General features: G+C 33.4%; 1 protein-coding gene across 1 annotated transcript; it reads left to right on the top strand.

Moving 5' to 3' along the window:
- The first annotated feature begins 9,580 nt into the window (after positions 1-9,580).
- LOC110616064 (MADS-box protein CMB1-like) lies at positions 9,581-15,826 on the top strand. The gene is made up of 8 exons (XM_021758373.2): positions 9,581-9,885; positions 13,096-13,174; positions 13,332-13,393; positions 13,488-13,587; positions 14,950-14,991; positions 15,085-15,126; positions 15,378-15,511; positions 15,612-15,826. Exons 1-8 carry the CDS (start codon positions 9,701-9,703, stop codon positions 15,694-15,696), a joined length of 729 nt encoding a protein of 242 aa, XP_021614065.1. The 5' UTR covers positions 9,581-9,700; the 3' UTR covers positions 15,697-15,826.
- The last annotated feature ends 1,191 nt before the right edge of the window (positions 15,827-17,017 follow it).

The following is a 17,017-nucleotide window of genomic DNA, read 5'->3' on the forward strand; positions in this document are numbered from 1 at the left end:
AAAGGTAGAGGCAGTAGCCAACTGGCCTACACCCACCACGGTGACCGAGATCAAGAGTTTTTTGGGTTTGGCAGGCTACTATCGGAGGTTCGTTCAGGACTTTTCGAAGATAGCTGCTCCTATGACCAGACTGACCAGAAAGAATCAGAAGTTCATATGGTCAGAGGATTGTGAGGAGAGTTTTGCAGAGTTGAAGAGACGGTTAACTTCAGCACCGGTGTTAGTTCTGCCGATTAGTGATGAAGATTTCACAGTGTTCTGTGATGCATCCCGAGTGGGATTAGGTTGTGTGTTGATGCAGAATGACAAAGTGATAGCTTATGCTTCTAGACAGCTGAAGAAGCACGAGCTGAATTACCCGACACACGATCTTGAGATGGTAGCTGTTATCTTTGCACTTAAGATGTGGAGGCATTACCTCTATGGGGTAAAATGTGAGATCTATACGGATCATAAGAGCCTGCAGCACATCTTAAGTCAGAGAGAGTTAAACTTGAGGCAGAGACGGTGGGTAGAATTGCTCAGTGATTACGATTGTAAGATCCAGTATCATCCGGGCAAAGCTAATGTTGTAGCTGATGCCTTAAGCCGAAAGTCACTTGGCAGTTTATCCCACATTGCAGTAGAGAGAAGACCGGTGGTGAAGGATTACTACAAGCTCGTGGAAGACGGGTTACAGTTGCAGTTATCTGGTACAGGTGTTTTGCTCGCACAGATGAGAGTGACACCAGTGTTTCTAGAGCAAGTGGCTCTGAAACAGCACGAAGACCCCGAATTAGTAAAGATTGCCAGGACTGTTCAGTCGGGCAACAGTACAGAGTTCATATTTGACGGTGAGGGGATTCTTCGACATGGTAAGAGATTATGTGTACCAGATGATAGCAGTTTGAAGGCAGACATTATGAGGGAAGCTCATAATGCGAGGTATAGCATTCACCCGGGAGCCACCAAGATGTATCAAGATCTGAGAAGGGTGTATTGGTGGCCAGCAATGAAGAGAGAAGTGGCACAGTTCGTGTCAGCCTGCGAGACATGTCAAAGGGTGAAGTTAGAGCACCAGAAGCCGGCTGGAATGCTTAACCCACTGCCGATTCCAGAATGGAAATGGGAAAACATAGCGATGGATTTTGTAGTGGGCTTACCGGCGACGTCTAACAGACTAGACTCCATCTGGGTGATTGTGGATAGACTCACTAAATCTGCTCACTTCATTCCAGTCAGGAGTAACTACTCTGTGGACAAGTTGGCGCAGGTGTATGTAGACGAGATAGTCAGGTTGCATGGAGTTCCAGTGTCGATCGTATCAGATCGAGGACCTCAGTTCACCTCCAGGTTTTGGCGGAGTCTGCAAACGGAAATGGGCACAAGGTTGGATTTCAGCACTGCTTTCCATCCACAGACAGACGGTCAGTCTGAGAGAACCATCCAGACCATTGAAGATATGCTGAGAATGTGTGTGTTAGACTTTGGCGGTTCTTGGAGGCAGCATCTACCTCTGGTGGAGTTTGCCTACAACAACAGCCATCATGCTAGCATAGGGATGGCCCCTTATGAAGCTTTGTATGGGAGGAAGTGCCGAACACCTGTTTGCTGGGAAGAGGTAGGAGAGAAAACTCTTGCAGGGCCAGAGTTAGTTGAGATAACCAGCAAGTTAGTGCCTATCATCAGAGAGAGGATCAGAACAGCTGTAAGCAGACAGAAAAGTTATGCAGACATCCGTAGGAAGCAGATAGAGTTCCAGGAGGGGGATATGGTATTGCTTAAGGTGTCTCCGATGAAGGGAGTGGTTCGGTTTGGACAGAAGGGTAAACTGGCCCCACGGTACATTGGTCCCTTTGAGATCTTGCAGAAGATCGGGCCTGTATCGTATAAGCTAGCTTTACCGGCTTCTATGGAACGAATTCACCCGGTATTCCATGTTTCTATGTTGCGAAAGTTTGTGTCAGATCCAGAGAAGGTTCTTAGTGAACCTGAGGTGGAAATCTTAAGTGATCTCACCTATGTAGAACAGCCAGTGCGGATCCTTGACACCCAGATCAGAAAGCTGAGAAACAAGGAGATACCAATGGTGAAAGTTTTGTGGAACCACCACAACCTAGAAGAGTGCACGTGGGAGACTCGGGAGTCCATGCTCCAGCAATACCCATATCTGTTTTAAGGTTAGTTTTCCCTTTTTCTATGTGTTTATGTTGTGTTAGGGACATTCGGGGACGAATGTTCTTAAGGGGGGGAGAATGTAATACCCGGCTCGAGTCCGGCATCGGACTTCCTGTAGTCCGGTGGAATCTCGGGTGTCGGAACCCTCGAGAAGGGTAATGCATATGTTTTCCAAGGTAGTTTCTCTTGTTTTCATATTTTGAAGTGTTAAAAGACTTGAGTTTTGAAAGAAAAGCAACAAGGGAGAAATGCAAAGGTTCGGCCGCCGAAGGTCACTTTCGGCCGCCGAACATTGCATGGTTGCGGCTTCACGTTCGGCTGCCGAAGGTGGTCTGGCCAGCCACCTATAAAAGGGCCAAGGGTCGGTGGAAGGAGGTTATTTCTCCTCCACTTGCAGCCAGAGGTGAGTTTCAACCTCTCCTACGTTGACTTTCATGTTTTCCATGATTTTCATCAAATCTTTCAAGAGTTTTAAGAGTTTTGGTGACTTATGAAGGTTTTGAGCAAAAGAAGCAAGTTTTGAAGCTTGGAGCTTTGGAAGAGCTTTTCTTCATATCTCCACGATAGGATCCTTCATCCTCAAGTTGTGTAAGAGGTAAGTGAAGATCCTGAGCTTCTTTGATGATTTTGAAAGGTTTTATGAAGTTTGTATGGGTAGTTTGCATGTTTAGGTTTAGATGAGGTTTTTGGTGATTTGTGGTGTTCCAGCATGTTTAAGTGTTATGTGCTATGTTTGTTTGGGGTTTTAGGGTAGTTGTAGACCCCTTTGTGCATATATATGTGTATATGCTAGTTGGGAGTAGTTGATATGCATGTTGGTAGGTTTTTGGGCAAAGTTTGCATGAAACAGAGCAGGGTTCTGCCCTTCGGGCAAAACCAGGTTCGGCCGCCGAAGGAAGGTTCGGCCGCCGAACCCCTTGTGGAGGCAGTTTCGGCTGCCAAAGGTTGCCCCCGAAAGCTAGGCTTTCGGTTTAGAAAGGGACTTTCGGCCGCCGAAAGAGGGAGTTCGGCCGCCGAAAGTGTGTGAGTTTCGTCTCTGGACGAGACCTTCGGCCGCCGAAGGTGCCGCCGAACATGCATGAGTTTCGTCTCTGGAGTGGGGTTTCGGCCGCCGAACCTGCCGCCGAAAGTGCCCTGTCCAGCTTTCCTTTGCATGTTTTATGTGATGGTTTGAGGATTGTTTAGAGGGGTTTTGGGGAGTTTCGTAGAGATGTTCTTGAGTGCGTTTAGTCCCTCATTTGAGTCCACCTGTGTAGGTACGGACCAGAGGAATCAGGGAGGTCAGCAGTGAGTTCAGTGTCAGAACCTGCAGAGTCAGTGCAGAGATAACCAGGTGAGTGGAAATTAACTTATGTTTTAATATGAGAACTGAATATTTTCTCATGCTTCATGCATCATGAATATGCTATAGGGTGAGTGCATTAGTGTACACAAAGATGATGCATTGCATTTATCCTTGTACTTGGCATTGCTCCTTGTACATTGTTTATGTGAGACGGCACGGACTTCGTGAGGATTCATTAGCCCTCAGAGGAAAGACCTGGAACAGCCCTACGGGGACCAGGCACATACATAAAGACCTGGAACAGCCCTACGGGGACCAGGCACATGGTACTTAGGTACCCCAGATGAGATAGAGGGAGTTTTGATCCGTCCGGCCGAGGTTATGTGATTATGTGTTGCATTCCATGAGAGCATGTTTTATCACCTATATTTGCCTATTCTACTCACTGGGCTAGTGTAGCTCATCCCTCTCCCCTAACTTCAGCTGTGCAGGTTCAGAGGTCAGAGAGAACTCAGCAGGGTACAGGAAGAGTACAGAGTCTTGTAATAGCTAGTGTGGACATGTAAATGTAAAGAGATAAGGTTTATGTATAATGTATAGAATGGTGCTTGACTATAAGAGTTGTAATCCCTTGTTCTTCTCACATGATCAGTTTATGTTTACATTTATTGTTGTATGTTTATGAGCAAAACCAGGCTTAACATGATGAGTTTGATCCGCCTAGAGTCATGAGGAGCTCTAGTAGGGATTAGTAGAGAACAGAAAGAGTGCATGCACAGGTTAAGCCTTGGAATGAAGAAAAGTTTTATGTTTTTACAGCAAATGTATGATCATGTATGGGATTTCACAGGTATACAGACAGGATAGCAGGCTTACTACGGGTCCCGGCGACCTTAAGTCGATCTGGATCCTAGTGCCGGTGGCAGTTCGGTTTCCGGGCTGTTACAGTTTGAAACCCCTAAATGCTTATTTGCTTGTGTATGCTTGTTGTAGAATAGGTAAATGCATGTTTGAATGGTTTGGGAGGCAAGAATGTGCATGTGGAGACTAAGTTCTGCCCTTTGGAAGAACTCAGGTTCGGCAGTCGAAGGACTTTCGGCTGCCGAACCTGCCTGTGGAGGCCAGCCTTTGGCTGCCGATCCCTACCCCCTAAAGTGGACTTTCGGCTTTGGAAGGGAGATTCGGCCGCCGAAGGTACCGCCGAACATGCATGAGTTTCGTCTCTGGAAGGACTTTCGGCCGCCGAAAGTGGCTGAGTTTCGGCTTTGGAGGGACTTTCGGCCGCCGAACCTGCCGCCAAAAGTGCCCTGTTCAGCCTTCCTTTGCATGTTTTCTATGATTATTTTAAGGTATTTTTGGGGGTTTATGGGGAGTTGTTTAGAGTCATGTTCATGTATGTTTGGTCCCTCATTTGAGTCCACCTGTGTAGGTTCGGACCCGAGGAACCGAGGACCCAAGCAGTGAGATAGTTGCTCCAGTGTCTTGTCAGAGCTAGCCTGAGGTGAGTAGAATGGACTTTTATTTCCAAAGCAAATAAATAAATTTGAGCATGTTCATGCATCACGAATGCCATGTGATATATTAGGTTGTTTGCATTAGAATTCACGAATATGTTGCGTTGTATAATATGATGATGATGTGGATGAATGTTGAATGATCCTTTAGCCTTCCCTATGATATGATATGATATGGTGATGATATGGTATGAAAGACCAGTGAGGCCCATTCTACGCCCCTGGCACTGTGTAAGAGAAAGACCAGTGAGGCCCATTCTACGCCCCTGGCATATTGAAATGTTATGTTATGTTAATGTAAGAGAAAGACCAGTAAGGCCCATTCTACGCCCCTGGCACATTGGAATGTTATGTAGAGGGCTATTGGTGACAAGTTCATCCTTGATGTGATTTGTCTGTGATGTGATGCAATCCATGATAGCATATGTTTTAAATGTTTTTACTATTCTGCTCACTGGGCTCTAGTAGCTCACCCCATTCCCTTAATCCCAGGTTTGCAGGTGCAGGCTAGATCAGAATGCTAGTAAGAGTAAAGTCAAGTTTTATGTAATAGCTAGATGTGGACATGAAAATAATGTAATGTGATGTATAGTTCAATAATGTAATGTAATGATGTTTATTGAGGTTTAGAGTTGTGCTTGACCCTAGTATGTAAAGTTAATCCCTTTTTGATACATGATCTTTTTAATGAAAGGTTTTAATGATGTTTATGTAAACCAAGTTTAATGTATGATATGTTACCCTATTGGAGCATTTGATGAGGGCTCCAGTGTGGGGTTTTATGATTATGAGTTGTGCATGCACAGGTTGAACTTGGTAAAGGAAAGAAAAAGTTTAATGTTTTATGTACATGTTTGATCATGTATGGGATTTAACAGGTACACAGGATGTATATTAGGCTTGCTACGAATCCCGGCGGCCTTAAGCCGATCTGGATCCTAGCGCCGGTAGCGGTCCGATTTTCGGGTCGTTACATTACTGGTGGGTGTAAACTTGGGTTCTAGGATAGGGTTTGGTAGCATAGGATTATTGCGACTATAGTTGTTTTGTGAGAAATGGTAAGGAAAAAATTTTCATGAAAGATGACATCTCTAAAGATGAGTATCTTTCATGAGCATATGGTTTGACATAAATGATTGTATTAGTTTATATCGAGAATGACCACATATTATATATGATGTTCTATCAATATTTTTTTGATAGTATAACATACAATTGTTTATACAAATATTGATCTTTGTATAACTAAGATATAGAGTGGATATTATCTTCTTTATATTATAAAAGTTATCAGGTAAGAGGTTTTCTTCCAGTAACATGCTTTTTACTATTCCCATAAACTTATCAAAACAAATATGACTAATATGAAATTCTGACATTAAGTTCAATAGTTGAGATACAGTAAATAATATGGTATAATTGTTGCAACCTTTTTATAATGACACATTCACACCATGTAATAATTCATAGAAATTTAAAATTTCTGGATTTAACTCCATGATTTCATTGTCCATTGCAGAACTACCAACTCCACATGTACTATAATTTATATCCATTATTTCTATGACTATGTTTCTATAATTATTGATATTGTTAGTTGTAGCAAGATAATCAATAGATTAATTTGCAAGTTGTTTAGAATTTATTTCATGAGTGAGATATTCACCATACGCAATTCACTTAGTATATCCTCTAATAAATTCATTTTTGTAAAGGTGATAAGTGATGTTTTGCCTATTTTAAAATTTTCTATTTTGACACTTAGAACATGGATAACAAATTTTATTTTTGGATATATACTTCGACATAGACACAGTTAAGAAATGTCTCTACTCCAATATCGAATTTAGAATTAAGGAAGTTATTTTGATTTGGTCGCTTATACATCCAACTATGATCTACCGATATGATAAATATATTTTGAAATATAAATAAATTCAACTCTAATTATACACTAATTTAATAAATCAAACACACTAATCAATTCAATAAATCCAATACTAATTAACAACTCCAACAATAATCATCCATCAAATTTAACAAATTTTACAATCATTCAAAATCAATTTAATAATTCATACACTAATTCAATTCTAATTAAACAAAATTAAACTCTAATTATTCAATATTTTAACAAATTATCAACATATATTAATTTAACAAATCCAATACTAACTAATACTTTCAATAATAATTATCCATCAATTTAATAAATTTTACACTCATTCAAAATCAATTTAACAATGTCTATACTAATTCAATTCTAATAAAAGAAAGTGAAACTCTAATTATATAATAATTTGACACATAAAACATACTAATAAATTTAACAAACCTAATATCAATTAACAACTCCAACAATAATTATACATCAATTTAATAAATTTTACATTCATTCAAAATCAATTTAACGATTCCTATACTAATTCAATTCTAATTAAACAATTTCAAATCTAATTATATACTAATTAAATAAATTCAACACTAATTTTTCATTAATTTAACAAACTCAATACTACTTATCTATCAATTCATCAAATTCAATATTAATATAACAAAAATTTAAAAAGTAATAAATATAAATCTTGATAAAATAATTTTTTTCCATAAATCATCCATAAAAAATATTTACAACTTTAATTTATTGTAAAATTAAACATTAACCTTAATTCTTTTCATTAAAGTCAAATGTAAAGAAGAGGCACTGAAAATTAAGGGACCATGCGGCGGCGGCGGCGGCAATGGGTAGCGGAGAGCAGGGGCGTCGCATTGTGCAGCATCGGTTGTGGAGACGCACCATCGTGCAGCATCGTGTCTCGGGGCAGCGTCGCGTCGACGTCGGCATCATCATAGGAGCTGTCCGTTACTTCAACAGCATCATCGCAGGAACTGTCCATTACTTCAACGGCAGTGATGACAGCAAAAACATGTGAGGTGCTGCAGCCGGCTCTATTTAGAATGAAATAGATGTTAGAATTTTTTGTTTTAAGTATTCTTTTAATATTTTCAATGGATTCGAAAATATGTAATTACAATATCCATCGCAAATCATTACTATACCTTCGATTAATTTTTTTTTGATAAAAATAAAATTTATTGTTAAATTTATTTTTTTTTAATGCGCATCATATATATAATATATTATAATAAATAATATTAAAAAAATATATTTAAACACTAGAAAAAATATAATAAATAGTACATACAATATTACACATAATAGTAATTTAAATTAATATAAAAATATTATGATAATTTTTATTAGCGACATATTTTGAGTTTTTAACAGTGAATAATACCTACTTTTAAAACCTAGATTTATTATAATGTAATAGTGATCAATCACCTCAGGCACCCAAATAAGGAAAGTTGTTTGCAATATGGTCAAACTCTATGATAGAGTACTTTTTGTACACATTTATTTAAATAATAATTAATATATAATATTAAAATAATATTTTTTATAAAAAAATTGGATTGATAAAATTTTAATTAAAAATATGATCCGTTACATAAATACTAAATTTTTCTTATTTTGTGCTACAAAAATATACCTATAAAGTGTTTAGCATTGTAGTACTATTTTTTTTCAATAAACTTTATGTTTTTTTTCTTTACCTTTTCTATTCTTTTGACATGATTTATTTTATAAAAGTAATATAAAATTTTTTAAAATTATACATAATTTTAATATTTTTAAATTGAAAATTTTAAAAATTTCCATTTCAAAGAAAATAATTATTGAAAAGAAATAAATTGAATTTAATTATTGTAAAATTTACTTTACGGACTAGAGTCTAGAAGTAATAACAGTTTTATTTATCTCTCTATTTTTTTAAAATTAAATTTGATATGTTAATTTGAAATAGCACGCAGAAACTAAATCAATGATTTTTTTTTCTAATTTCTTAAAGCACTAAAAATGTATATTTTTTCTATTAAATTTTCTGACAGAAACAGTTTAAATTTCATTTCGTTATTATATTGATAATATTTTAGCTGGATCTATAATTATAGTATAAAAAATACCCATAATAATTATATTTGCTTTTAGCTGAATCCATAATCATTCTATTACACAACGTAGCAACTCAACTTTCTTGATATATTCAGACAAAAGAAAAATACTTTCTTGATTCATAAATGCTAAGGCAAGGCTAGAATTATACTGCAAAGAAAAACAAAAGAGGGAAGGAAAAAAGAAAAAAAAAATAACAAAAAAAAAAATCTTCTTTTTAGAATTATTTTTCCAAGAATAGTTTTCTTGGCATTTATTTTAGATTGGCAAAGTGATTAAAAAAACTGGAGCTAGCCATTACGTACGGCCCTTCCCATGAAGGAAAAGAAACGATTTTTTAAATTACAAAAAAAAAAACAAAAGCAAGAAAATGAAAAAAAGAAAAAGAAAAAGAAAGAAAACTCAGGAATACTGTGATTTATACTTATTCTGGCCAAGAAGAAAGTCTACCATATAATTATATACCAAATCTAACCCAGGCTATGGCTAGCAATTAAAGGAGAAAAAAAAAAAAAAAAAAAAAGAAAAGAAAGCACAGAGTGACCCAACACTGCCTTTGCTTTCCTAATAAAGGACATTATTTACCTTACTGTAGAAAACCTAAAACCTAGATATTAACCGCCTATTTTGTCCAAAGAAGGATCAGTTTCTTGCCCTAAAGAAGCAGAAGCTTTAAATTCTGCAGTCTGCAGCAGGTTCTGTGTTGATATAAAATTGAGAAAGAAGATGGGTAGAGGAAGAGTAGAGCTGAAGAGGATAGAGAACAAGATAAATCGACAGGTAACATTTGCTAAGAGGAGAAATGGGTTGCTTAAGAAAGCTTATGAGCTTTCTGTTCTTTGTGATGCTGAGGTTGCTCTTATCATTTTCTCTAATCGGGGCAAGCTTTATGAGTTCTGCAGCACTTCTAGGTACGTACGATCGGCTCTTAATTGTCATATTATCCATTTCTTTATCTTGTGGAAAATTTATGCAGTTTTTTTTTTTGCCCTATTTTTTGATGCTTTTGAGATAATATGGCCTTGATTTTGTAGTCACTTTGTGTTGTTCTTCGATTTATGGTCTAGATTACTGATTTCTGTTTTTATTTGATTTTTTTTTTCTAATTTTTCCCATTTTCTGTTAAGAAGGTTTAAGGATCTTTGTTTGAGGGTTCTTTTCGTTGGTTAACTTTGTCTTTTCTTGTCTAGTTGGTGATTTTGGCGTCTATTTCTTGGAAATCAGAGTAATAATTAAGAAAAAACCCCACTTGTTCCTATATTTTTCTAGGGGAAAAAGAAAAGAGAAAACTTCTTGTGGTTTCTAATTGCAAGAATATATGATTTTGCTATGTCTGTGATGAGTTTCTTTTCTGAGATCTATAATTCATGCGTAGACTAAAAAGCTCCTGGATTAACTTTTTTTTTTCTTCTTGTTTAAGTTCCATAAAATCCTAGTCTAATGGGGAAAAATGGTTTATATACTTACAGTTTTTCTGGTGATGGTGGAGAGATCCTAAGGAAAAAAACAAAAAAAAACAAAAAAAACAAAAAAAAAAAAAGAAGAAAGGTAGTACGTCTCTAAAGCTGCAAACTTCCCCTCAGGAGTTCAGTTGACACCGCATGAAAATTATGGCATTTTTTAAAAAAAATTTCGCTACGAAATCTTATCCTCTGCAGTTCCTTGGGAGTTTAAAAAAAAAACCAATGCTGGAAGCAAAATTTTTTTATTGAAAAAAGGTTTGAAGTAAGATATGCTACGGAAAAACATATTAAATAAATCTCATTTTTTTTTATTTAATTAGGAACAACATATAGTTTAATATATTCCAGTGAAATTAGCTCCTCCTCCTCCCCTTCTCCTCCTTCTTCTTCTACAATCCATAAATGGCTTAGGAGCTATTAGATTGTGGCCTCCTTCCTCTAGTTAAAACTGCTTTGAGAGCTAAAAGAAGGCAAACTTTTCAACCAATTAAATTTCTTGGTTGTTTTCTAGATTAGTCAATAAAAAATCTATTACTAATCTATTTAGTAATGAATTAGTAATGGATTTACATCAATTACTATAAATCTCGTCACTAATGCAATAGTAATGGATTAGTAATTCGTTATTAATTTTGTAACGGATTTAGTATCAGATTCAAAATCCATTACTGATAAAAAAATTTTTTTTAAAAAAAATAAGTCCATTACTAAATTTAATAATGTATAAAAATTCGTTACTAATTTAATAAAATAAAAAATAAAATAATATATTGAAATTATATTCCGTTACTAAATTTATTACTAGTTTTTAAAAAATATTAAAAATTTATGTTAAACTATTGATTTTTTTTATTATATTTTATATTAAATATTAATTTAATTATAATAAACTATTAATTTTATCATTATATTTTATATTAAATTTTAATTTTAATATTTTAAACTTTATTAATTTTATGAGAAAATTATTATAAAGTTATGAGAAAAATCTAAGAAAATAAAAAAAAAGTGAGAAGATGGAAGAAAATGAGATAAAAAAAGGAAAATAAGGAAAGAAAGAAAAAGAAAGAAAATAATGATAAAAATGAATAGAAGATAAGGAAAAAGGGAAAAATTAAAGAAAATGAGAAAAAAAAAAGAGAAAAATGAAAAGAGAATGGAAGAAAAATTAAAAAAAAAATAAAGAGAAAATTAAAAAAAATAAAAGAGAAAAATAAAAAAATAGAATAAAAAAGAAAAGAATGAAAGAAAAAGTTAGAGAACATAAGAAAAGAAAGTAAAGGAAAGAGTAATGAAAAAAAAGATGGGAAAATGAAAAAAAAGATGGGAAAATGATAAAAAGTGGAAGAGAAAGTGAAAGAAAATAAAAAAAAATGAAAGAAAAAGAAAAATAATATGAGAGAAAATAAAGAATGAGCTAATGGATTTTTATATACCATATAGACCAAATAGTAATTTTTGATATAAATAATAATAATATATTTTTAAGAAGCGTTTTCCGTTGTAAAATAATTTAACATTTTAATTCTATTTTAAGATCTTAAACATGATGTGATTAAGTAATTTTAGACTAACCCCTCTCTCTCTCTCTCTCTCTCTCTATATATATATATATATATATAAGCCTTCTATAAGTTTATGGTAACTTTTTAATCTCTGTTTGTGAATAGGAGGGAAAATAAACCATTGAAGGATAATAATTTATATTTTTCTTTTGATATTTGATTGGAGACAATTTTTTTTTTTTTAAAAAAAAGAAAACTCATGTCTTGTCAGTATGAAGTTATATATATATATATATGTATCCCTCAATTATTAATTGAATTTACACAAAATATAATTATTTTCTTTCCCTTTAAATGTCTTCCTAAACAAAGAAAAATAAATATATTTTCTTTTTATCTCTTTTTTAATATCCACTTATTTAAACAAATGAAATGAAAATAACAAATTAATAGAAATTATAAATTTTATTTTCCACCTTCTCTAATAAAATTTTCCAAACAAAGACAAAAGAGGGCAGAGTAATAGGGTAGGACGCAGCATTATTAGCAAGAACAAGAATAACACAATTACTTATCCTGTTCTATACATGTTTGGATCATTATCCTTGTCTCCTATCTATCAACAATACTATGAAAATTTATATTGTTGTGATTTGTTTTTCCTTGTAACCCTTATTAAAAGCACTTATAACTCCATGGGATGTTCTTTAATATTGATTATTTTACATAATCTTTAAAAAAAATCTCCTTCCCATTTGATTTGACCTTTAAAAAAAAAAAAAAAAAAACCTTTTCTCCTCTTTTATTATGTTGATCAAAGCTTTGTTCTTTTGCTTTTGATTTTGGAAAAATGAAGCACAAATGGTAGACAGGCTCTATAATAAAGATGCAACAAATGTACGGATGGGTGTAGGAGATTATCTTCAAGACATGACATATGAGATTCTCTTTCGTAATGTCCCAAGTTATGTTTTGCTTTCTTTCATGTTTCCTCCAACTCCTCACCCTCTCTTCTCCCTCCTCATTGGATTTATTCCCCCCACTATTTTGCTCCATTAGGGAAAGTAATGTGAATAAATAGTTGTTGAGTATTGGTATCTTCACTATAATTTAATTATATATATATGTTTTTTTAATTAATAATTGTTCACAGCATGGCAAAGACAATTGAGAAATACCAGAGATGCAGTTATGCACCATTGGGAAACGACCAATCTGTGCATGACACACAGGTTGCTTCCTCTCCTTTTTCTTTCTTTATTATTATTTTTGTGATCCCACTCAAATACTGAAATACATAATTAATTAGAATATAAATGGGTATTGAATTAATTATATTGCTTGAAAAATAATGAATTTGATCAAAATTTTATGTACTGCTACAAGCAGAGCTGCTACCAGGAATATCTGAAGCTAAAAGCTAAAGTTGAGGTTCTACAGCATTCACAGAGGTAATATTTTTTTATTTGTATATATCTTTAATGAATGAATAATTAATATATAATTAAATTGGTAGAGTTTACTATGGATTTAAGAATTTCATAGGAATCTTCATGGGGAGAATTTGGGAGATTTGAACATAAAGGACCTTCAGCAGCTTGAACTCCAGCTTGACTCCTCATTGAAGAAAATCAGGTCAACTAAGGTATACAAATTTTTCATATTAATGTCATATGAAAAATATTCATAATTTGTAAATTTCTGTTCATTTGTCAATTCTTTTTTTTTAGCTAAACAAGCTTGGATAATGAGACTGACAGCTTATTTAAGTTTGAGTTTACTTAAAATTATCAAAGTCTAAAATTGTAAAAGGATAATATTTTATTGTCTTTCACAATAAATATTACAATTTATTTATACATTAGAGACGGTATCTAACCAGAAGGAAAAATTAAACTTATAATTATACAATTCCTAAAAATTAAGCAACTGACCTATCTATCAATATTTACTTCCTATATTAACATATTTAATTCCTATAACACTCTCCTCAAATTGGAGTATAAATGTTAATCATGCCCAACTTGTTATATATATAATCAACTCGAGTCTCATACAACTTAGCAGACACCGAATTTGTGAACCCAATTTCTTCCGATAATTGACGTATCCACACAACTTCACAAATGGCTTTTGTCATGACTCAACATTTAGGTTCAGTATTAGAACGGGAGACCACATTTTCTCAGCTCAGTAAAATATCTTACATAGATCATAAATACGAGTAATATTCCCTTTGCCAGAATATAGAAATTTCAAATACTTCATTAATTCTTTAACAAATTCAGAGTGATTAATAAGACTAATCACCTCACTATGAATAGAATTTTGAATCTCCAGAAACAAACGAGCATCATCCCAACTCAAAACAATCAAAATAAACAAAGGATCAGAAGAACAGTACCTGTGAACAGTACCCGATGAACAGTAACCAATGAACAGTACCCGATGAACAGTACCACTTAGAACTCTAATACCACGTAAAAAGATAATATTTTATTGTTTTTCATGATAGATATTATAATATATTTATACATGAGAGACGTATCTAATCAGGAAGGAAAATCAAATTTATAATTATATAATTTCTAAAATTAAGCAACTGATCCATCTAATAATATATACTTTCTATATTAACATATTTATTTTCTATAACAAAAATAAATAGAATAATACTGAGGATAAGTTGTATGAGAATTTATAATATACTATCGACATTTATTTTATGTGAATGATATCTTGTGGTTGCCATATTCATGAGAAATTTTACAGCACCATTATGATTTTAGGTAGAATTACCTAATTGAATTTCCATTTAATAAGATTTAAACAATTATGTAAAGAATATTAATATACCCTAAAAATAGGAAAAGCAGAAGCTAGTGAGCAGTTTCTTTTTTTAATTAACTGGATTTCATAATATATTAAATTTTTATAGATTTATCATTTGGTGACATGAAATTAATTCCCCTTCTCTCATTTGGCTATTGTATTCATGTGTATACAGACCCAGTTTATGCTTGATCAACTTTCTGAACTTCAAAGGAAGGTTTGTACTGTACATACACAAGCCCTCATTTACTTTTACAGTACATAATGCTGCTATATATATTTACATGACCTGTCTTTGATTCTTGCACAGGAAGAACTGTTACTGCAGACCAACAAGGCTTTAAGGAAGAAGGTAATCACCTTTACATAGGAATTCTGGAAAAGCATGTCAAAATTTCTACTTTTCTTTCTAATATTCAGATACATGCATCTTCTGCTTCTGGGTGTTTGAAAACCTAAACTCAAAATCTCCATTACCTCTATATTAAGCACTTGATCACCTCTTGAAATTTCCTGATCACAGCTCTTTTTTTTTTTTTTTTCCTTTTTTTGTTGAAATATGTGAATTATTGAAAAATTATTTCATGCAATCGTTGTTTGTAGTTGGTGGAAACTGATGCAGCCCTTCAGTCATCATGGGAAGCTAGCGACCAAAGCGCTTTTCAATACGACCGCCAGCCTGCTCAACCAGATGGCTTACTCGATCCTTTACAGTGCAATAGAAATTTGCGAATTGGGTAATTCACTACTTTACAATGCAAGAATTCTAATTCAAGATGGTTGCTTTTAGGTACTTATCCTTGATTATTATTATTATTATTTTTCTTGGATTTGCAGTTTCAGTCCAGGGGAAGCAGATGAGTTACCTGTTGCAACCACAGATCAAAATGTTAATGGATTCATACCTGGGTGGATGCTTTAATATTATTATATGAATATTCAAGAAAGTTCTATAGAATAATAAATTAATATATGATATAATATATTGGTTTCTTGGGAAACTATTGATACCCTTAAGCAGTATTTAACTGTTTGTAATAATTTTAAGCAGATTATCACTGTCCTAATCATTTGTGAACTAAGTTTGAATTTATTAATTATTGCTACTTGTAAATGTATGCATGGTATGGATTTCTGAACACTTCTATTTGATCTTTTGATATCCAGCAAAATTAAAATATATATATATATATATATATATATATATATTTTATTACAGATTAAACTCTAAATTCCTTTTATTATTTTATTGATTTTTTTTTTTTGGAGATGAGAAATGGAATTTATTTTCACATATAGAGAGTACTGTTTTGTTTGGAATGTTCGTTTCTGCAATAGGCCGTGACAATTCAAAAGGATTCCTATGTAGGTAGCTGTATCATGTGATGTCTGTAATGACATGAACAGCCCTCCTTTTCTTCTCCTTAATAATCGTGTTCATTTGTCTTCACTTGCAGCTCCTGTAGTGAAGTCATATAATTATATCCGACGAGCTCTTAGTTCATTAATTTAGCTTTAAATTATGAAATCTATGAATTCTTCAATTCTCTTTTTTTTTTTTTTTCAAAAACAAAAATACATTGCTTAGAGGGTTCAAAACCCACAGAAACCCTAAAGCTTAATATTCAGATGATCTAAGCTAGGTGCTGCTGCCGCCACCTCTGGAAGAAAAAATGCCACCAACAATGTTGTGGTTACAAAGCAACAGAAAGAAAAAAAAAAAAAAAAAATAGCAGAGTCTCCAGTAGCCCATGTACCCACGAACAACGCTAAGGAGACTTGTTGACCCCAAATATCTAACACCAAACCCCAAGAAGCAATCTCTATCAGACGGGTACAAAATAATTAGCTATACCGAAAAATTTATTAATTAATTTATTAATTTTAAAAAATATGTTAACAACATTTTAAAAATTTTATTAATTAATATTTTTATTAAATTTAATTATTAAATATTTTATTATTTTATTTATATAATTTTTTAAAAAATATATAGTCTGAATTATATTATTACACTGTCCTTAAAGTTTATATAATAAACTAATTAACTTTAGTGATAAGGCTCTTAGAGATGGCTGAATATGGCAACAAGAACCAGAAGGTGAGGATGGAGACTACGCCATGGCTGTTTTTGGCTTCTATTGGTCACTAGACTTGATAATCCTTTAAAATCTGAAAAGTTCAAAAGAAAAAATCCAACAAAATTAGCCTTCTCCTCATTTAAGCTATTTCTCTCAGATTAA

This window comes from Manihot esculenta, chromosome 5 (assembly GCF_001659605.2).
Source record: "Manihot esculenta cultivar AM560-2 chromosome 5, M.esculenta_v8, whole genome shotgun sequence".
In the NCBI taxonomy this organism is placed as follows: domain Eukaryota; kingdom Viridiplantae; phylum Streptophyta; class Magnoliopsida; order Malpighiales; family Euphorbiaceae; genus Manihot; species Manihot esculenta.

Bases quoted from the DNA above. Each gene is read 5' to 3' on its own strand.
- LOC110616064 (XM_021758373.2), top strand. From the start codon at position 9,701: ATGGGTAGAGGAAGAGTAGAGCTGAAGAGGATAGAGAACAAGATAAAT. The intron at 13,175-13,331 runs GTTGCTTCCTCT...TGCTACAAGCAG, and splicing joins AATCTGTGCATGACACACAG to AGCTGCTACCAGGAATATCT. The intron at 15,127-15,377 runs GTAATCACCTTT...CGTTGTTTGTAG, and splicing joins ACAAGGCTTTAAGGAAGAAG to TTGGTGGAAACTGATGCAGC.